Raw genomic sequence first — 22,365 nt, forward strand, 5'->3', positions numbered from 1 at the left:
TGTAGTCTTCTTTGACATAGAGTAAAAAATTAATAATTCTTTTCTGACTAATAATTTCAAGATCATCTATGTGTATGCATTTAATATATACTTGAACAATGTAAGTTAAGTAGAGGTTAAAAGATGCACAGAGTTTTTAAATACCTATTTTTTGTTGTACAAACATTTTTATAGTTATTTCACGAAATAATTGATCTTCTCTTTTTCTTCTTCAGTGCACCAATGCCGTATCTAATTGGCGTCCACTTAAGCTTAATAGAGGTGAGTAGGTTTCTTTGTTTGCAGTATGTCTGAGTATTGATAAGCATGAGAAATGTGTACCATAAATAATATTTTTAATGGAAGAGCTTTAGGAAGAATCCATCATATTTACTTATCAGAATTATTTAAGCTTCAGAAGCTTTACTGAGTAAAAATGTCTCTCTCTGAGATCTTACTTTTGAAGCATTTTATACTGACAAGCAAGGCTTAAATGATGATTCGTTTCTGATTCTATTTCCTGCCCCCGAGGTGCTTCTGTGTTACTTAGATGGCTGAAAAATAATGCAGATTTACCTGGTAACAAGAATAATTAAAACTCTTTTGCAATACCCCTCACTTAAAAGTCAACGTCATTCCAATTTCCCAACTAATTTGTGTTCTGGTCCCTTTGCAAATCGGTGTCTTACACTCAGCTTGTGATAACAGACATAAAAATATATTTTTTTTGACAGAAATCAAGGGGTAGCTTTTCAGGTTTAAAAATACAATAAAACAATAAAATTTCACCTGAGTAGTATTAAGTAGCTAAGGCACAAGAAATTGCTTTGTATCTTCCTATAAATGTTTAAAAAAAGTAACTGGCCCTGTGCGTGTAGTCTGATTATCATGCAAGATAGATAATTGATTCAGGAGCTTGATTTGGTTTGAATTTTTGTGGAAGTGATTTCCGAGGGTGATGAAAGCTCTTTCTGCTGAGCTGATGAGGTAGGTGCTCCCCATTCTGGGCCACTAGCACTTTTCTGTTTCCAAAAAAGAACCTTCTGTTATCCGTACTTCTGAATTCCAGGCAGAGCTTTCTATTCTCTCAAGGCAAGTTCTTATGATCTGCACACATTGATCTTAATATCTTGACTTGGATCTTTTTCCTTATTCCATCAGAAATTGAGGAAACAGGCTTAGTCTAAAAATGAAGTGTCTGAATTCCTTCTGGAATTATTTCCTGGACCGTAATCTCATCTATTATTTCAGGATCACTTAGAAAAGAGTTCTGTCATTTTTCCTGAAAGGAGCAAATTATTTAATTCTTATCTGCTAGTCAACTACATTCATGAAAGACTCTTTCATCTGTTCTTCTGTAATACTTACTAGACATCATGTACCTGGAACATACATAAATCTGCAAATCCTACTTGGTTTGCTGTGATTTTTTTTTGATTGTATGATTAATATCATATCTGATTTTCCCAGATATAAGGGAATGAAACATTGTCATAAGAAATCTATAATTATAGTAATTTTAAGTCTTTTATGTAATTCATGGATTTCAGGAGTACGTTCCTTGACTGCTGTTGTATTTTAGAGGTTACAGATTAAACACTGTTTGCTGAGGAGGAAGGTTTTTTAAAAGCTTCTTTGAATCTTGTAGTTAATCCACAAATCCTACACCTAAGGCACAAAGATATTGTCTTTATCCTCTATAAAATCATAATTTCTCATCTACCACATTGTAATAAAAAGGTATGGGGGAGGGCACCCCCATAAAATGCTTTTACGCTATTGTTTTTTTCTTCAACAGAGAGTAAAAAATAGATCACTGGAAGATGTGGTTTTGCTAAATGTTGACACAAACGCTCTAGAAACCCCTTTTAATGACCTGAACAACCTACCTAGTGAAGTGGTGAGTCCTACGGATATTTCATGGGTTTTCTTTCTTATCTATTTGCTTGAATTATTAGTAGTTATTTTTGCCTGGTTTTGCTAACTGCAGTAAAAGGAATAAGGGGAAAGAAAAGCACCGATCGTAGACCCCCATATTTGAGATTTTTACCTTTTTGACAGCTGAAGAGATGTTGAATGGAACATCATATTCCTTATTGTAAAAGTAGGATCATAATTATAAAGCCAGCTGCATTCATTAGGCATAGCTGCTTTAAACGCAAGAGTCTCTTCATCTCATCTTAATCATTATATTACAAAGTAGGCATTTCTGTCTGCCTAGTGGCATGTCTTGCAAAAGAACGAGAGAATTTTTGAAGGCAAAAAGAAGAAGGGGGCCAATTATCGGCTTCTGCTTCCCTGCCACCTGCCAGCGCTTTCCTTTTAATTAATGATCTGATGGCACTGGTCAATATAATAAGAAATGCTTGTACAGTTGGGGTCAGAAAATTCAGGCTTTGATCTTCTTCAACTTTCTGAAACATTTATTTGTTTTCTCTAAATTATTTCACTTTTAATCTCTTCTATCCTGCTGAGGGTTGCGTGAATGAAAACCTATAGTGTTTGTCATTTGCTTTGGCAGAGCAAAGACTGCTTGCTTAGAATTCTATTTGTAAATTAAACTGCAAACCCAGTTTGTCATAAAAGACATCTGATCCTTTTGAAATGACGAAAACTGTCTTTTGTCTGTAAAGGATGATAAATTAAGTGCCAGTTCTTTTTGGACTTTGATCTTGCAGAGGGTCCTCCCTCCTCCCCCCGCTTTTTCTTTCCTGTTGCCTATAGGGGAACATATTCTGTATATCATTTTAAATAGTCACAAAATGCACTTACCTTGTTTTTCCCAATAGAGCACTAAAAGAATATCCTTGTGAAAACGCTGTTTTGATTACTAAGTTATAGATGCTCAAGCTATCATGAGATTGATGTCAGCACAAAGAATTTGATATCAAAATAATCAAAGAATTACATTTTCTGAAATTGTAAATTGTAAAAACAAACTGCCTTAATCGAAGTAAGGTAATGCACTGACATACCATGTTCTTTGTTTCTGCTGGCAATTTGTGCGCATGTGTATATATACACAATCACACACATATATATGTGTGCATCTACACATACGTATATATTTGTGTGTGTGTAATCAAAAAGATTTTGGTGTCGTGTGTGTGCATATGTGTAGAGATACACATAAAAGAAACCAACATTTTGATTATATAATGTCTGTTCCCTTTGATTATAATGGTATTAAAATGTAGGTTTTTTTTATACATTATCCAGTCATCATTTTCTTCATTCAATGTCATTGGTAGTTCAGAAAAGGAAAAGACCTTGACTATATGTAAATTATGCTGATGCTATATGCTTTTATATTACTGGGTGAAAAAGTGTACGCATGTGCATATATGTGTATATACGAAAAGTTTAAATATGCTCTGTGCTGGAACAGTATAACCAGTTCAGTAAAAAAATACAGTCATTTTCTGGTGTGTCAGTAATTTTAGCTGACCTTGCATTCAGTGGAAAAGGTTGAGGTTATAATGTCATGGAGGTACATACTTCTTGTCAAATGCTAGCTAGATGTAGAATTAAGAATTGAGAATCATTTTCCATAACGTGCTAGAGTTCTTTCTGGGGGACCTTCAAACAGTAAAAATGGGTATTTGTGCAATGAACGAGAGGGACATCTCTTGTATTTTTGAACTGCTTATCAAAATGATCTCTAATCGAGCAGACTGTTGTGAAGAAAATAGAGGTTACAGATATTCATACATTTCAGAAGGATATTCTCCCCCAGGATATATGCATGTTACTACTATTAATGTTAATGAGTGTTATCTAAGCATGTAGACTGTACAGTAGATTTAAAATATTTTAATATGTGTTCGTATATGGAGTGCATCAGAACAACTGTTTTATGCAGTGTGGTTGCAGAATTTTATTTGAGAATTTTATAATGAAAAAAGCTTTAAATGTGTATATCCCCATTTCTTTCCCTACCTCAATCTGTAAAACAGTTTAATTAAAGCAGTTTAAAGAAACAATATATCCAGCTATTAGGTGGAAATCCTGAAAACAAAAGACACAGAGATTACCAGTGTTTTGGCAAATAAAATGACAGCATGTTTGTCCTTCTGCATTCATCGAGGATAATGCAGCTGCTAACATCTGGGTTAAAATGTATAAAATACAGAGGTGTAGAACAAAAATGGTGGGATAAACTTAAAACATAAAAACAGAGGTCAAAGGTGAAGCATTTAAGCTTATATAAATTAGACTTTTAAGTATACGTATGAAGGTAATAAGACTTCTGATCTAAAAATATAACAAGCAAGAGTAGTGTTGAAGGGTGTTAAAATAGACGAAGTACTAAAAATACAAAAGAAGCTGTAGATTTGCCATCCCTTTGAAAAAGAGATTCCTGATAGATTAACAGCCTAACAAAACAAATGCAATAGTTTCAAAGGGTATTCCTGAGCTGTTTCTTCTGTCTGAAGCAAATTAAATAATTACTTTCCTGATCAATAAACCTGATGATAATATTCTCAGGTCATAGGTGTTTGCACATATGTTTTTATGTATAGCAATATGTCTATTAAAATACTCCAATTGTGATTTTTTGTGATAAATTTGAGATTGAAAAACATCACTGTGATATTGTGTAATAAACTATATAATAAATTAACTGAGATTTAAAAGGCATTTTAAATCATTCACTCAAGTATTTAAATTATAGTTACAGGCTAGATGACTTTCTATGCATGTGAACTCTATTATTCTGTCAGACTGACCAGTGGTCCTGACTGTGCAAAGGTCAGTGGTCACAGTTGTCCTGAATTACCAGTCCTTTTTTCATGTGGACCCTCTGCTGTGTTGCATGCTGTAATCTTCTTAATGGCTTCATTCCAATATTCACACATAATATTTTAGATTTATTGACTGTTAGAAATACTACCATGCCAGTAGCAGTTCCGTTACTCCTAACGTATTTAAAATTGGAAAAATAAATCAGTGCAAGACTTTCAGGAATCCTTTGTTTTCTTAGAGGAGGGAAAAAAAAAACCCTCTTTTTCCTCTTTTCTGACAAGAACACTTGTTTTTAGATTTCATCATTTCACTGTGGATTTGTCTATTATTTTTTAATAAAAAAGTGAAAATAAGTAGCTACTTCTGTGGGCGTAAATTTCCTAATGCAATAATACTTGGGTCAGACTGTAAGACCTTAGAGCAAAAGAAAGTTTTTCCTGATGTTTATAAATCAACGTATGCTATAGACGTTTATAAATTTATAAACTTGCAGCCTGATCCTGCAATGCCTACTGGCAGAAAGGTTACAACCCTTTGAACAAAGTTGAGCATTTTCATAAAAATGTGGAGAACGGAGGGCATCGCCTTTAGCAACCAAGTCTTTTATTTCAGAGTAGACTTTAAGTTGTATTTTTATAAGTATGAGTAATAATCTCTGTGAGTTTATAGCATTCTCTGTTAATGATAAATATGATTAACAAACAGTAAAATCAGCACGGCAGTTTGAAGATACATAGGCTTTATAGCATAGATTGCATAAACATTACAGAGACAATTATTATTTGAGTTTTATTTTAGATTATTAAATATTTTAACACTATAAATTGGGTGGATAAACATTGCTGCCCCAAAAGTAGCATTTCAAAAGTAGACTGTAATTCATTCAGAAATTCAAAGAGCTGCTTTATAAAATAATTACTGGAAGTGAAATCATTTCTGAAAAGACAATGATTGGTGGAATAGTAAAGAAGCTATGGTCAATGGTTAATATTGCAGCTGAAAAGATTTGATGTAAAAATAAAATATCTGACTTTATCATGTTTTTCAATTAGAAAATATTTTAGAAACCAAGAATAGTTAACAGTGCTAGTGTTAACAGCAATTGTTCATGTTGAACAAAGCTTTGAGATTCTGTTGAACCTTGAAATAATTTTAGAAGGCTGAATATCTGATTTAAAAATACACCCAATTTGGAAGATATTTGTATTTAAATAGATATTTTAATCTCAATTAATATTTTGTTTAAATATTGGAGGTCTAGCTGAGATAGCAGAATTTTAGGTGCCTAGGTATAGCAACTATATGGAAGCTTTTTCATTACTCATACTGATTTACTGACACTTCATTTTGTTGTGAGGTGTTTTTTTGTTACTCACTTCCTCTCACCCTCTCACTTTTGAGAGTGAGGCCACATTTGTAGTGACCTGGATTGATGGAGAACGGTGAAAAGTGATGTAAAGCCTGACAACTCCCTCCCAGGGAAATGACTATCTCTCTTCAGAGCTCTCATAGTCCCTGAGGTTTGCGTGCATGCAAATATCAAGGATGGTTCTGCAGCCCTCAGAGGACAAGGCTTTGGACTCCTGCAAGAAGGGAACGTGGGCAGGCAGCAAGGGAGCACGAGCGGGTCGGCCAGGACTGCGCTGTGGTGACTGGGGCCCTGGGGAGTGTCTCGGAGGGCACCTGCGTGTGGCCTCCACACAGCCACAGAAAGGGCTCTTCTCCAGCGAGCCCTCGGCACCATCACATTTGCTTTGTCACTCTGCTTGCCCTCCCCTCTGCCACACGTCATCTTAGTAGGCTCTTCTCAAGAACGTTCTTCTCCTAGCACTTCTACAGGACAAGCCAAGAGACCTTTCCCTGTCCTTTTCCATGGCCTCTTGAGAGAAGCAGAAGTTGGAGGAATTTTCTCTGGACTCCAGCACAGACTTTCTGAAGCAAAAACTTGATGGCAACATGTTAATACATCTCCTGACTGTGTTAAAACACGATTAAACCATGGAGGATGTAGCATTCTAGCATACGTTTGTATCAGAACATCCCCACCTTCAAGTTTGATAACCTCTTGGCAGGTTCTTAATGTTATTGGAACTAATGGCATGTGAAAAAGTGCTGTCAATACTGCACTGGAGTGGGTGATATGTTCTTTTCTATTTCTATTTTTAAATGAATTTGCTAAAAACTTCCTGATTAACTGATTTATTTTAGGGTGAGTAGTGCTTGTCATATCTGAAAAAAATCAGAATATTCCATTTTCCTTCATATCCCTCACTTTATCCTCTATTTTTTCCTACATCTTCCCTATCGCCTCATATTGCCTCTTGTAATCTACCATAGTAACAGCAAACTCCTCATTTCACAGTGCACAGAAGTGTCTTTTTTTTTTGTTCTCCTATATAAATTATAGGATATAATATATTATTTTATTTCTGTATTCTTCTTCTATTTAAAAATACAGGAAATACTATTCCTTTTACCTTTTACCAAGGAATGTGGTCCTTTACCTGTGTGCTCTGTCTTTACCTCCAAAAATGATGCAACTATTTATCTATCTGAAAAAAAAAAAAAAAAAAAAGTTTATCATCGTAAGGTGAAATGAAGATACATCTTTGCAATAGGTTTTCTTTTTTCTTTTTATTATTTCCATTAATACTTGACCAACAAAAGCTTTGTTGAAATTGCGTTACCAACCAGGAGGCTGTAAACTATTCGATGTTGGTAGAGCACATGCTGGGGTAGGAGACTTAGCTAGCAGGCAGTGTGCAGAGCAGTTTGATTCAGTCCCCAGGGAAACTGAGGCCGGGAGGTAGTAGCTGGGTTGCTGCGAAACTCTCAGCTGGGCAGGGCGTTCGCGCAGCTTCGTTTGGATGTCCGTGTGGCGGAAGGTCAAGGATGGCTCCCACTTCGTTGCGGAACTCCGTGGCGCAAGTCAAGGTTTTTTATTTGATGAGAAATAAGTCCTAAAAGACAATGACAGTTGGACCCTGGTCTGTATCTACAAGCCATAATTATCTTAAATTGAGGAAACTGTTGCTAGTTTTAAGGTAACTAAGGTAACTTGAATTCAACATAGGCATGCTGTTCTTTTAAAAGATTTTCTCAATATTTTTTCATTTGATCGTATTGCAACGTGACATACATCTTTGAGAAACTTGAGTTATTTAATCCATAACTTGGAAATTGAAAATTATTTTCAGTTACATTTTGCAAGTAAAATTTCATTTTTTAAAAAAGTTTTCTATTTTTAACCAAAATACTGTGTTTATTTTCTGTTTTTTAAAAAAGAACTAAGCACTGGGTCTTTTTTTAAAGAAAAGTATGTGAAGTGTTGGGGGGTTTTTTCTAAATTATACATTTTGAATGATCAAATCATTTTTATAGTGTGTAATTTCCAAGAAATTCTAAACAAAAGAGGAATTTTCTACCTAAAAAATGGGAATCTCCTTTAGGGGGGGAAAAGTAGTCTCTTCCTCATGTCAAAGGTAACTGATTTTCATTTTGACTGTTCTTTTTTCGACCTCTTGTTGTTTTTGCTTTAGAGGAAGTGAGCTAACGTTGATGGTGATGATTTCACTTTTACAGAGGATGTACACATTTATTTCCTCTGGAATTGAACCTCATTTTTAATAACTTTTAAGTAATCATACACTGCAGAACAAAGAAAGTAAAATGACGAGCATTTATTTTTTCAACCTTGAACTACCTAACTGGTTTTTGTACTTTGAATTGTGCTTTTTTTTTTTTTTTCTTTTTTCTTTTGAGGTAGAAGGAAGAAACGTAAATGAGCATTGGTGTGTGCTTTCCGTGGGCTAAACGAATCAGACTGTAAACTTTTATCTAGATCTGTGGAGCTTGGATATAAATTGAAAAGATCACAGCTATGGGGAAAAGACCTATACTGTAAAGGCCTTTCTGCATAGATTATGAACATCATAACTCAATAATTTTTTTTTCAAAACTATAGTTATAATTGGACCCAATGGGGGTCTCTCTCTTTGATCAGATCACAGTAACTGTGACTTTACACTGGAAAATGTCACTACTGTGAAGGTTTATCACCTGTAGAGCTGGTCTTTTCTCTGATGCCATGTTCAGTTCTCATTAGCATTATTCAAAGTTTAGTTGTTAATTAGGTTGACACTTCAATTACAATCATCATCTACAAGAGCAGTCATGACTGCTTGCATAAAGAAACAAAAAGATACTCACTCCTGCATACATTTCTAAAAGAATCAAAGTTGTTTTGGTAGTATTTTGTGCTTATACTGCCCTGCTTAAAGAGTTACTTTAATCCTACCTCGAGTACTATTTCGTTTAAATATTGCTTGACTGGGTATGTTTTAATACTGAGGGAAATGGAAACATATTCCGAAGAATTAGTGCTGACTTATTTCTGCAGATAATCACCCTGATCAAATCTAGGGAGTGAAAATAAACTATACTTGGGTATAATTTCACGTATCTTTAGATGGGACTGTATTAATTTCAGAACTGTATGATTTTTCTTCATCTTTAACAAAATAATGACTATTAAATTAGTGTTTTTCATTCTTTCCAATTTTGTATAATCAATTTGATTCCTTAAAAAAATGGAGCACTAAAACAGAGAGAATTATTTTTAATACAGTTGTAAGCATGTTGTTTTATCCATGAGGGCTATTCTAAAGAGCATGTACCACTGAACTAGCACAAACTTTTCTCAGCTCAGTTGACAGTGGTAGGATCTAATCTCATGGTGCATGTGAAATGTTGTATATTAGTAATTTGGCATTTTAAAAATCCCCAAAAATGAGTTGCATGTGAGCCTGAAGAGTTCTTAAAAACATGCCTTCATAGCAGAAATGAAAAATACCGTACTGACTTCATTCAGCACAAGTAGGTACATGTTATGGTTGAAAAAAACCTGAAAAAAAGTGGCTCACAAGCAGTTTATTGCAAAATAATTAAGCGTATTTATGTCAAGAGGCCTTGGGAAAAAAAGAGAGCATAAACCAATTTGTATTAACACTCTACCATCATCCCCTGCTTTCATTTCAATTAACAGACCAGCAGGTGCTCCTTGCAGTTAAAAAGATAAGCTATCAAGAAGGAGGATGAAATTTTGGCTGACCTGTAGACACCATGGTTTGCCTGCTGATTGGGTTCGTACCTCGCTGTACCAATTTCTGAGGTGTTAATTTAACTGTTCCACTCTGTCATGCAGGTCTCGGCCTTGAAAAATAAACTGAAAAAGCAGTCTACAGCTACGGGTGATGGAGTAGCAAAGGCCTTTCTTCGGGCACAGGCAGCGCTGTTTGGATCCTACAGAGATGCACTAAGATACAAACCAGTAAGATCTTTCTGTTAATTCTTTTTTTCCTTCATTTTTTAGAACATAGACTCATTGTTTTACAAGAAAAATACGTAATTCTTTATCACAACTATCTGAAGCGTTTCAAGGAAAAGGTTTTAGTTTTTACTCTAGGCTGGTAAGTTGGCAGTTTAGAAGACACTTCTATCTCATGATGGTTAGTTGTGTTGGAAAATAAATGCATGTCCATAGTCAGCTACTTTAGTATTTGTACAACTAATATAATACACTAAATAAATAAAGCTACTTAAACAGTTAACCTTACTTTATGAAGAACTGAAAAGGCTTGGCCTTTTGAGGTCTTAAACTCTCTTGTTTCCCATATGGGTCTCAAGACTGTGCTTTCTTGGAGCTCAAAAGTTTCTTATTTCCTGGTAGTGGCTAGAGACGACAAATCAGATGTGCATCTCTTCTCTGATGCACTTGGTTTGATTTCACTGAAAATTGGACGTAATGAAAACCTGGTCCATCTCATCACAACTTAAGAATTCATATTTCCAAGGTTTTGCTGGTAGATGGTAGATGATTCAGATGTTATAGGCTTTCACCCTTTGATTATGAGAGTAAGTGGCACATACTGTACCTGTTAGAGTTAAAATAACTTAGTAGATATGGAGAGTTTCATTTAAACTGTGAGCCTGAAGTAATTTTCGCAGACTTGCTCATACTGAGCTCCATTTGATGAAATGCATTGAGATGATAGTGACTGATTAAGCTTCTCATGATCTGATATTTTAAATATTCATATCTAAATTCAGAGTGTTTGATGGTCTGGTTTCAGGATAATTACGGTAAATATTGTTATTTGATAAGAGAAATGTTCCTTGGCGGAGGTGGTAATACGTGAAACGTGTGTGTGTGTGTGTGTGTGTGTGTGACAGAAATGCACAGAATGGTTTATTTCCAGAAGAGGCTTTTTCCTAAAAGAGTAGTAGTGAAAGATAGTATGGGATGGTCTTTCTCCTGCACAAGCAGTTATTTTACAAGTAGTCTTTTTGACTGGGAGCATTACTAGCTGTCTATGCAATTGACAGCCATTTTGATTGAGATGAAAAGTAACCCATGTAGGAGTGAAGAAATGTTTTAGGGTTCAGCCCAAGTAATTGTGCTTAATAGTCATTATAATTTTTGTTTGATACAGCAAGATGGTTGCGTAGTGTATTGAAATAACTGGGCCTAATTTCCAAATCTCTAGAGTCCAACACGGTATGAATTTCTTTAATCGATCCTTTGAACACAATGGATAGTTGTTTGTTCCACACGGGCATTACCTAGCGTTGCTTCACAAGGGGTTACCTGATTTGTCCCGCAGTCTGAAGGTGAGGACACCGGTCGGTGTCAGCCGTGGCAGGTTGCGTTCAGAGCTTTTAAGACTGTGAGTTTCTTAATCTACCTGTGATATATGTGAATTACATCTTGCTGGCCAATAGTCTTAAGATCTCATCTGGTCAGAAATAGGCTTGAATCAATTCGTTATGTTTTGGTAAGCCTGAAGCAAATGTGCAGGCATCTCTAGGATTCTGGTTAGTGTGCCTGCTGAAGTCATATCTGTTCTTAATTTGCTTCTTGACGTGCATCCATATCCAATATCTGCATTTCCAATGTTTGGAACTAATGCACACTGTGTCATTTCAGTTGGGAAGCATTTGTCAAGCATTTTCTTTTGACTATTGTTTTTTTGGAGGGGGCTCCAGTATTTGTACATAAGAGAAGATATTTGTGATATAATTGTAGCATGGTGATTTATTTAAGGTATGTTATTTCAGAATGTTTTAGTAGGAGTCTGCTGGCAAATATCTGGAATTGTTATCGCTTATCCAAAGACCAAGATTGAAATGACTGTTACTTTCTGGATTTTTTTTCCCCCAAGTGTGAATATTCACTCTACTTAGTTTTAGCTGTATTCACATATACATTAATATTCTAATTAATCATTACATTATTTAATGAATGGAATATCTTACAGAATTACTATCGGGGTAGAAAATGTTGTTAGAGGTTGAATTTCCTCCAAATTAGTAGTAATGAGTAGCCATTGAGTCACATAATAGTTTGATTCATCTTATACAAGATATTTGAATTCAGTTTAATACTTTGGAATTTGGGGGTTCAAAAATCACATATAACTTTGATTTCATTGTGATGATTTGATTGTGATTTTAGCACTGATTGTTAGGAGTCTCGAACACGTTGATTTTGCAAAAAAAGTTTGTCCTTTGTTTTGGAGCCCATGAGTGTAGGTCTAGTAAGGAAATCTAAACCAAAGATATGGACTCAAATAGTATTCATGTAGAAACTTTGCAGGAGTATGCTTAAATGAGATAATTTTCTATATACTTTTGGAATACTTTTGCTGTGAATAGACTGGTCATCTTTTAAGGATCAAGACCTGAGAGGTTTTGGGCCATCAATTTTAGAATCACCAAATCTCCTCACAAAAGTAAAATAATGTGTTTGGGTAGTTAGTGCTTGCTTGTAAGAAGAAAAATATGTTTAAAGTGAACTATTTTCCCTGCAACAGTGTGTTCTGAGTGATTTTAAGCTGAAACATAAAACAACTGTCATTAATATTCACATTGAGTAAAGAACAGCTTTGGTAGCGTCTGTACGCATCCAACACTTCTCTGCAGTCCAAACGCTGTTCATCACACTGAACACTCATTCTGTGCAACTGTTTGTTTTCAGCACAGGACAGATTCTCCTTGGTAGAGCAATATGTCTTGAAAAAAAAACGTCTAGCAATTATTGAAAAAAATATGATTGGTGAGATGGAAAATGGGAAGCTTTAGGAGTCCTGAAAGGGGTTCATGGGACTCCAAAAGACCATATGGAAAAAAATTGATGACTATAATACTGACAGGAAATAAGATGCATAATGGATGATCATATTTTTTGTGCAATAAATGATGACAGATGTTAATCCAGTAAAAGTTACCATGAAAAGTGGAACCGGTCTTTTGTATGATTCAATCATGATAATGAATTAAAGAAAATATCTCTTGAAGTAGAAATTGGTTGTATGCCTTTTCCCCAGGAGTTTGGCATGCTTGGTAAAAAGATGCTAATAGAGGGGAAAAAAAATCAGATACCAGAACGTAGTTTGTGTTTAGATACAAAGCCACTTTGTGTAGCGTGACTCTATTGTTATTTCCATGAGTTGTTTCCATTTTAGTTTGTATAAGAGCCATATTTTAGAATTTGTAGTAAGGACTAAAGTGGCCTTTTACTGAATACAGATGTTGTGTTCACACCAACATTAGAGGGATTTAATTGTGACTACAGGTGATAGCAGCTCATCTAGATCTTTGCTCGTGTAGATTGCCAGGCCAAATGAGAAATATATTTGTAATTTTTCTCAGCACCCTCCTGAGTAGAATTATTATTAAGTCATGCATGATTATTCACTTGAGCTTTATCTCCGGATGTCATAACAGCAGCCAAAATGCCAGGTTTTTACTTACTTGTAATCCTACTAGATGCTCTGATTTTAAACAGAGGAGTTTTTCTATAAAAATAAGTATTGTGTTTAAAAACTGATTTTTTTTCTGATAAATGATGCAAAACTGAAGAAATTATACCTACCATATACTCTTCTTGTATAAGCCAGAGTTCCTACATAAAACTGTATTAAATTCAGTGATAGTATTAATAGTTGCTGTAAGAGTATTCTTATGTTAGAAAGAAATGAATATATTTTCTGAAATAAAGAATGCAAATGTGAGTATCTACTGCAATTAAACGTCATTTAGACTTAGAAGCACAAACATAGCTTCTAATCTAGATTGTTTTTGCTTTTAAAGCTAGCACACAGATTTAGCTCAATGTTTCATGTTCCACTGAGGTCGGTATAAATAGCTTGCTTAAAATGCGAATGCAGCTTAGAGGAAGAGACTCCTGCTGTGTGTGGCAACCTCTGAAAAGGGAGGAAAATTCTATAGCAACTGTTGTTAAAAGGACAGATATCTTGTTTGGGCATAGATTGTTTGGTCTGAGTATTAGCTGTCTGCTTTTCAGTGTAGAATCCCTACTGGGTTTTGATCGAACTTGTTTTGAAAGTACATTGTAGATCAATACTAAAGGGGCTATTAGGTGCTGTAGTAGTTAAATATCAGTGGAACATTCCTTCAAGTCTTAGAGTTTCTAAAGTACTCACTTGTGTTTACCAGAGCAGGAATATGTTATATGCTTCATGTCAGGAAACTTCTAGAGCTGTTTTTATTTATACTGAATGAATTTCAGTTTTAAGTAGCACTTCAAAATCCCCCGTGTTTGCAGTCTTCATCTTGAAGATTTCCAAACCATTTTTATCTGCAAAACAATTTTGGTGTTCAGAATATCAAGCAAGTGAGAGATAGAAGTTAATTTTATTGTTTAACATAGTTCCAGGAAAGTTACAGCAGATACCCTGAGCAACGAGTCCCCGGCATTTCAAGTTTTCACAGGTTTCATTTTTTTGAAGAAGCAGGAGCTTTAAACCTACTAAACTTCTGAAAGCAACCTTAATATGAGTAGGTTTGAATACTGTAGAGAGCTTTTGGATTTGAACCATTTATAGGTCTAAACACATTTTCAATTTGAAGACTAGCTTAGGTGATTCTGTTCCTGAACTGGCTGGTAAGGCAACAGATGCACCAGTGCATAAGTGCTTTCCAGATACCTGGGGGTATCCATGGATAATGGAGGGTATTCAGGGAAAAACACCACTGACAATGCACTAAAAGTGTGTGTTGAGCTACCACCTCCAGGGCTCCTGTCACCTGGCGCAGGCAGAAGTGCCATCAAGTAAAGCTCTGTGACTGCAATCGCTTCTAGGGCTGGAGTGAAAGAGAGAGGGAATGGGCCTGTTTACTCTTCTGCTGGTCCTCCTTTCTGAGAGAGTTTTCATCTTTCCCGAGACAACCGTAGTAGAAGCGGACGTTAGGTTTTATTTTCTTGAGTTTTGGAAACATTTTTCTACTTTCTCTCCTGGGTCCTGAGTTTCAAGTTTCATTGAATGGAATCAGACCTCAGTGAATCTCCACTTCCAAAACAGCTTCTGTATTTCCAGAAATCGTTTCTTTTGGTAAAGACACATATATGTAAGGAGCTTTTATAATTGACTATCTCAGCATTTTTGAAAGGACAACAGAACTAAGTCCGCCATATCTAACTGGAGAGTATTTCATCTGTTTCGATGCAGTTCTAGTTTGGTAATGGCTTCAGGTCATCTGCCTAAGGGGAGTTTTTAGGAGCTCCAGGAAGGCTAACGCACAGTGAGTCAGGACGCAGTGTCAGTTCCAGCCTCACAAACATGGCCAGTTACTCGGCAGGTGTCACGTGCGGATGCTTCACGTGCTGCCTGTCTTCTCCAGGCACCTTTCTGTGGTAAGTAGCGGGTGTAACTTGAATCTTCACCCGTGATTGGCACAGATCTGTGTACTGCATCGAGGAGGGCTCGTGTATTCCCCCGTTGAGGGGGAAGGATGGCGTGCAGGAAATCAGCCTCTAGATCCTCCGGTGGGAGTTCTTTCTCTTGCTGTGACACTTGAGAACAAGTTAGGCATTGACTTAATTGCTTTGCTGAGGAGGATTGGACATCTGTGTGGTTTTAGATTCTTTTGAGCTTGGGTGTTTCGTTAGGATGTCTGAAATCTAATCTTTGATATGTCAAGATGCTCAGGCTAATTTAAAATAAGAAAGCTTTTGGTAGGATCAGGACAGATTTGTAACAGGATGTGACAGTGGCTTTACTGCAGCATTGCATTGGATTATGTTTGAACCATTTAAAAGTAAGTGTAATGTATAAAGAGCAACAGTAAATGATTTAGAGCTCCTCAAAGAAATCCTCTTGCAGAGATCACTTTCAGAAAACATTTTATGATATTCTAGAGGCCAAGAACTGCACAGTAAACTAGAGTGGTAGAAAAATGTGTGAAGTAGCCCCTGAGGTTACAGGTAAACCAGGCCAGGAGCAGAAGACTGGACCTCATGAGTATAAATAAGTTGGTCTTGTAAGTGGATGATAGTCTGACAAGTCTCCTGTTTTAATGTAGATAGATATTTTTGATCCTTTTTCTTTTCTTTCATATTGCTGAGGCATCATTTACTCTGTGATTTAACTGACAAAATAGTGGAATTTAAGTAGTAACTTCCTGTGGTCAGTGCACACTGAAAATGGCTACTCTTAAAATTAAATTCAGAGGTAATGTGGGAGTCGATTATGTTTGCTTTAAATACAGTTTTCATTATCTTATTTTTTTTCCACAAATACTTTGGTTTTATCTTATTTCATCCACAAAATGATTTGAAACAGAATTTTTGATAAGAGATGCCTTTTCTCATGTCAGGCAAATATTTTATTGTATTAAATGTTAATCTCACCTTTTTAGACCTTTTTCATTTCAGTGCTTCCCAAATTTTGTACTTTTTGCTTTCATGTAAAAAACGCTCAAAACTAAGCCTTTATTTTAATAATTTTCTCCTAAATTTAGCAGTTAGCAGTGTATTTTTGTATGTTTTCAAGTTTATATAAAAATATAATATAAAAATAATTTAGTGGAGGTTCATGTTTTTGGATCGAATGAGAATTCTTGCTTAGTAGTACTGCTGTTTTACTGTGCCAGTGTATCAGGAGAATGTTACACAGAAACGCTTCTCAAATCATTTGAAGCAGAGGACCTGCTGTTCCTTAAAATTTGAACCACATCCTTGAAATATTTAATGAGGAATTTAATGAAGGTAACAGGAAACAACTGTGAAGCACTCTTTTTTTTTTTTTTTTTCCTTCTTTTTAGAGAAAGCCTAATTTGTAGGTGTATGGCATTTAACCTTTATAAACCAGGGTTTCAATTGCAACATGTTTTTTGAATTATTAAAACTGTATAAAAATATTTTTATCTAGAATATTTTTATCTAGAATATTTTTATCTAGAATATTTTTATCTAGAATATTTTTATCTAGAATATTTTTATCTAGAATATTTTTATCTAGAATATTTTTGCCTTTTGATATTGTTTGTGTCATTTGTATGAGTGTTTATCAAGATTGAATGTTTGCATGACTATTGCAAAATACTTGACTATTACAAAATACTTTTGTAATGAATCTAAATAAATCAACATATTTATATACAGTTACTACCATCTAACCTCGTCTGTTTAAATTTAGGGAGAACCTATCACTTTTTGCGAAAATAGTTTTGTAAAGCATCGTTCCAGTACTACCAAACAGTTCCTGGAAACTGCTGTTAATCTTCAACTATTTAAGCAGGTATGAAAGGATAATTGACCTTTTCTTTTAATAGTCCGTATATACAGGTATTTTCTCTCCTATAAGCTTATGAATCTCTGGGATAAAATTTAAGTGCAAATACTTTGTGAGTAAACAGTTTTGCAGGATGTGTATGTCTTCAGGGCCAGCCAGGGATCCTCCAGGTTGGTGGTTGGACTTCACAGTTTCTCCAGCTCTCTTGGATCATGAGGAAAAAACCGTAAGCAATGCAAGGCTTGCTTACATTGGACTTTAATGCATTCTATTTAAAACCTGGATTCACAGTGTACTTGCAGTTTTCCTTGCTAGCATTTCTGAAGAACACACAGAATATTAGAAATCTGGGACATGAGTAGAGGCTTGAAGGCTCTGCCCATACCGCATGGAGAACAAAGTATTGAATGCCTTGTGTAGCTTACTAATAGGCTTGTTACAGTGTTGGAAATGATTTTTTTTTTTCTTTGATACTATTTTTGTGACTTTTCATTCTTCCCCTCACCCTCCATCATACGACCCTAAGAGTCAAGAGACATTTTGTTACTAGGGTTTTTTTTTTCTTTTTTTTTTTTTTTTTTAAAAAAAAAAAAGCAAGGAGCAATTGGCTGAAATCTGAAGAGTCTTGTTTATTTGGTTACAAATACCTGGAATGTTTTTGGCTCGGGAGTTCATGCTTAACTAATCTGCTGGACTTCTTTGAAGATATACTACCATGCTAGATAAGGCAAATTCATTATATTTCAAATATTTTCATTTTCCAAAAAATACTTGTGTTACTTAGTATTTATCAGAGGCTAATGTCTAAAGTAAAGATTTATGCAAGGATAAAAGTCTGTGGAAGTGAAATATGTTTCTCCTAACTGAACAGAAGTTAAGAAAATACTGATTATTTAAATAACTGAATTTCAAAAGCTTATGGTTCTGTTAGGAATTGTCATCAAATTATGTTTAAATTCATCTGTATTGTATTTATATAAGAGGATAAAATAATAAAGAATATATCATAAAATTTTTGAACTATCCAGCACTTGTGATTGCGACAGGCAGAAATAGTGGAGTATGAAAATAGTTTTGTTTTCATTTTGTATATCTCGAGTGCTGTAAGGTATCTTGAAAATATCTTAATAGAAACCTGCTTAAGGTGGAAGTTTCTAGTTCATTATCACTCCTCTGGAGGTAAATTTTCTTCTGTGAGAAATTGGTTTAGATCTGTAAAAGTAAATGATGCTGTCTCTAAAATGGCAGTAGAGCTCGCACTTGCATTTTAACACCTGTTTAATTAAATAAGAATTATTTTATAGTTTTGTGCTTGTGCCTATTTCTCCTAAAGTTAATAATGTATTTTCGAAGATCAGAAAATACTAAAAATCATGTTTTTGTACATATTTTTTCACTCATTTTGTTTGTGTTATGACTGTCCCTCCTACTTTTTCTACTAATCCCCAGACCAGCTGCATGTTCTCCAGCTTCTCCCACTGACAAATGAGCTGTTTCCAAGGTTATTTGTGTTCAGAAAGGCTAAACTGTGCTTTACTCCGTTCTTGAAAATGACTAATCTTTTAAGTAGAAAGTTATTTTTAAAAGGAACCTTAAACCTGGGCCATGACTGACAAGTAAGCTTTATTTGTGCCATTTTCTAAAATCGCTCTTGTGTCCTTTTTCACTCTGCATGTGTTTGTATGTGTAGGTCTATTTTTTATTTTTTTTAGATGACTTTGAAACATATTAAGTCTTCTATATTAAATGCTTCTAAAGACAATTCATTTTGGAGATGGTAGTTTCTTTGGTCCACATTGCTGGAACATCATTCTAGCAATGATGTTCTAGCAATTAGTTGCAATTAATTCTTAATTGGATGCAATTAATTCTTTGTGTTTTTCTCATTCAGATTTTTTCTCTTTAACATTGTTCATTTCTACCTCGTATTACGTTTTCTATTAGTGATGTCTCTAGATATATTGACATATGCCAATATTTTGTAACAAAATAATTAACTAAACTCTAAATGGGATCAGTCACAAACTTCTGTCCTTAAATCCCATTACTTTCTCTTCCTTTCCTTTCTGGATAGGTTCTTGCCCAAGCTAAAGTTCATGTACCATTCTGCTTTTATTTCATCTTAACTAATCCTTTCTGATAAGGCACTTCCAAGAGGCTTTTTTTGTGCTCTAGGTAAAATGCATTCCATTATGGAGAAGATCAATTGTCAAAGAATCTGAGAACCTTGTTTTGAAAACTAATGTAGTATAGCCTTCCGTTTTCCCATTTACCATTTTTGCATCACGAAAAGTGAGCACATACTGACAGTTGTCATAACCTGTTTGTTTTCTGAACAGAAATACTGCATCTATTATTCTTCACTTAGGCAGTGCTTCCTCTAGCCTGATAGATGCATTAATATTTTTTGACTTCCAGATTCATGTGCTGGTTTTCTCAGAATCGTGTTATAGAGGTGAAACATTTTTTTAATTGAACATAATAAATGCTTAGAGTTTTATTCCTCAAATATTATAATGTCCATTTCCATGTCTCATGCTCACTAACCATTAGAATTCTGTTCCCTTATTCAGTATCATAATTTTCACCCAAAACTGAGAAGGGAGTATTTTAGGAAGGATGGAGGAAAGAAGGGGTATGCCTAGATTATATTTGAGGCTCAACCCCTTCTCTCTGCTTTACAATTCAGAGAGATGCCTTTTAAATCAAAAGTTGGTGAATTCATGGAGTCAGAAGTTAAAAAGATTGTTTATAAGGCTCTGAAATGAAACACACAAAATGATTATGCAAAACACATCTTCCAGTAATTCACAGAAGTAATTTGTTAGAAATAGCCTAATACTGATCACAACTGTAAAGACATGTGAGAAGTTCCTTTTAGTGCTCTTGGCTGGATAGTTTTCAGAGGCTGTCTCCTTCCCTGGGGTTATTCCATTTAAAAAACCCTGATTATCTTTATTCCTAATCTCTAAGGATCGAAATGATCTTTAAAACAAAACAAAACTATTATTTATAGGTTAAAAATTCTTAATTCCCAGTTAAATATGCTACATATGACAGTTTTATTTCAGATTGAATAGTGTTTGTTCTTCTGGACATAATACTTATGTCACTTCTTTTCCCATTGTTTATTTTGTGCTATCTTTGGTACTTGTGTTATTATGTAAGATATCTGTATACTGGCTCTTTCTGAACCCTAGAAAAACTTCCATTAATTAAGATAACACAGAAGGTAGATACTATTTCTTTCAAATCTCAAATGCAGGCAATTGATAGCTGTGTCTCATGTGTCTAATACTTCTGATAAGTGTCCAGGGAAAATATAAAGGTGTTCTTAGAACTAGCATGGGGACTACTTTAGGAATAGATCGATAAATAACTATATAAATAATATAATCTGAAAAATTTATTGGCATTTACTACCAATGTCGAGGAAAACTTAACCAGAAAAATAATGAATATAGCACTAGGACATGAAGAAACATAAGTCAAAATTATAAATATTAATACCTTCTAATTTGGTGTGCAAGCTTCATGAAGAATAACTATTTCTAGGTTTATTGAGTTGCTAGTTTGTGAAGATTCTTTTTTAGATTTTTTTTTCCCAAAAGTGGGAATCAAGCAATGGATCTTTGAATCTGGAAGTAAGAGAATGCATTGCTTAAACCAATGTGACAACTTTCATTTTCCAAACCCAAACTCAGGAAAACATTTTGGAATTGGTTTGGAAAATGGAAGAAGAAAACCGTGCAGGGCACATTGGGTAGCTACATGCTATTTTTAAAGTGTAGATATTTAAGAAAAGATAAAAATAAAAACAAAAATAATACAGAAATAAGTAATAATAATGTTACTACTAATACTACCATCATTTCCATTAAATAATTTCTTCAGTATGTTTTGCTAGTGGTTCTTTGTCACTGTTTGTGTTAAATACTCTATTGGAGCAATCCTCAGGCACTCCTTAAATTCAGTCTCTCAGCCTTTTGTTGATAGGATTTTTCCAAATGATAAGTATGCCCATAAATCATGTGGTAGTTTATAATGTGAAATGAATTCATAACTTTTCTCAAAGAGATAATGTCTTATAGTTCAAAGGCTGTTTTTTTGCACAGCAGTAGCTAAAGATGCTCTTATCTCTTCTTCTTACTGTGAAATAATCCAGTGATCCCATAGTGGTCTGACCATGAACCAAACCTATTTGGAAAAAAGCCAACCGGGAGTAAAATGAAAAAATAAGAATTCAGACAAGAAAGGGAAAGGAATGGTTATCTTTGTGCTTGCCTTATTCTTGCTGCTGGAATTTTTGTACTCTGCGATATAATTTGTTTCATGTCACTATTCTGTTCATTGACAAGCGTCAGATTGTCACTGACATTGTTTGGATAATCCATGATAATATATGACATAGCCAAATAATTAATTTTGGTTAGTTGGTATGTACTGTTTAGTACCAGTGAATAACTCGTAATTTTTGCTAGAAAATGAACTATATATAATCCAAACAGTGACAGTGCTTTCTCACTTTATCTTACTGTGACTTGAATTAGCCTTTTCAAAACAAAAATGGATGGCTTGCCTCTTGGAAGAATTTTAAACCTTAAAGAATATCTCACTGTAATTCTTTGATATCCACTAAATCTTGGAAAGAATGCATTCATTTCTTCTGCGAGGTTTGCTCATTAGTTATCTTGTCTCCACTTCTTTCTAAAGTATTTGTTCCTTTTCAGTCTTTATGTACACTTATATGTGAGTACAAATGCACGTACCCATGCAGCGCTAGCCCATGTGTAAGGACAGTTGTAGTAGCAGTAGTATTGCTGCCAAGATGCTGTTACCACCATTTCTGAATCCAGGGCACAGGGATCCGCTTGGGTTTCACCGTGGATGGTTTTGCCCCAGTTTCCCCTCACAAACAATTCTTAGAGAGGACTTTTACTGGACCTGCAGTAGACATCCCAGCTTATTTCTATTAACTGGGCTGGTAAGACGTTTCCAGAAACTATTTTCGATTTATATCAGCAAATTCTGCTTCGGATTCAGTTAC

At 34.8% G+C, this 22,365-nt stretch overlaps 1 protein-coding gene across 1 annotated transcript in view; it reads left to right on the plus strand.

The window, feature by feature from the left end:
* The window catches only part of DENND1B (DENN domain containing 1B), a 144,976-nt gene that overhangs the window by 96,059 nt on the left and 26,552 nt on the right, over positions 1-22,365 (plus strand). The window contains exons 12-15 of the mRNA XM_088524372.1: positions 216-261; positions 1,778-1,879; positions 9,929-10,054; positions 17,223-17,324. Coding sequence (XP_088380498.1) covers positions 216-261; positions 1,778-1,879; positions 9,929-10,054; positions 17,223-17,324 — 376 coding nt within the window. The remainder of the gene's footprint in view (positions 1-215; positions 262-1,777; positions 1,880-9,928; positions 10,055-17,222; positions 17,325-22,365) is intronic.

The sequence above is a fragment of the Tinamus guttatus genome, unplaced genomic scaffold, assembly GCF_059628265.1.
Source record: "Tinamus guttatus ecotype Peru unplaced genomic scaffold, ASM5962826v1 Tinamus_guttatus_pri_ptg000211l, whole genome shotgun sequence".
Lineage (NCBI taxonomy): Eukaryota > Metazoa > Chordata > Aves > Tinamiformes > Tinamidae > Tinamus > Tinamus guttatus.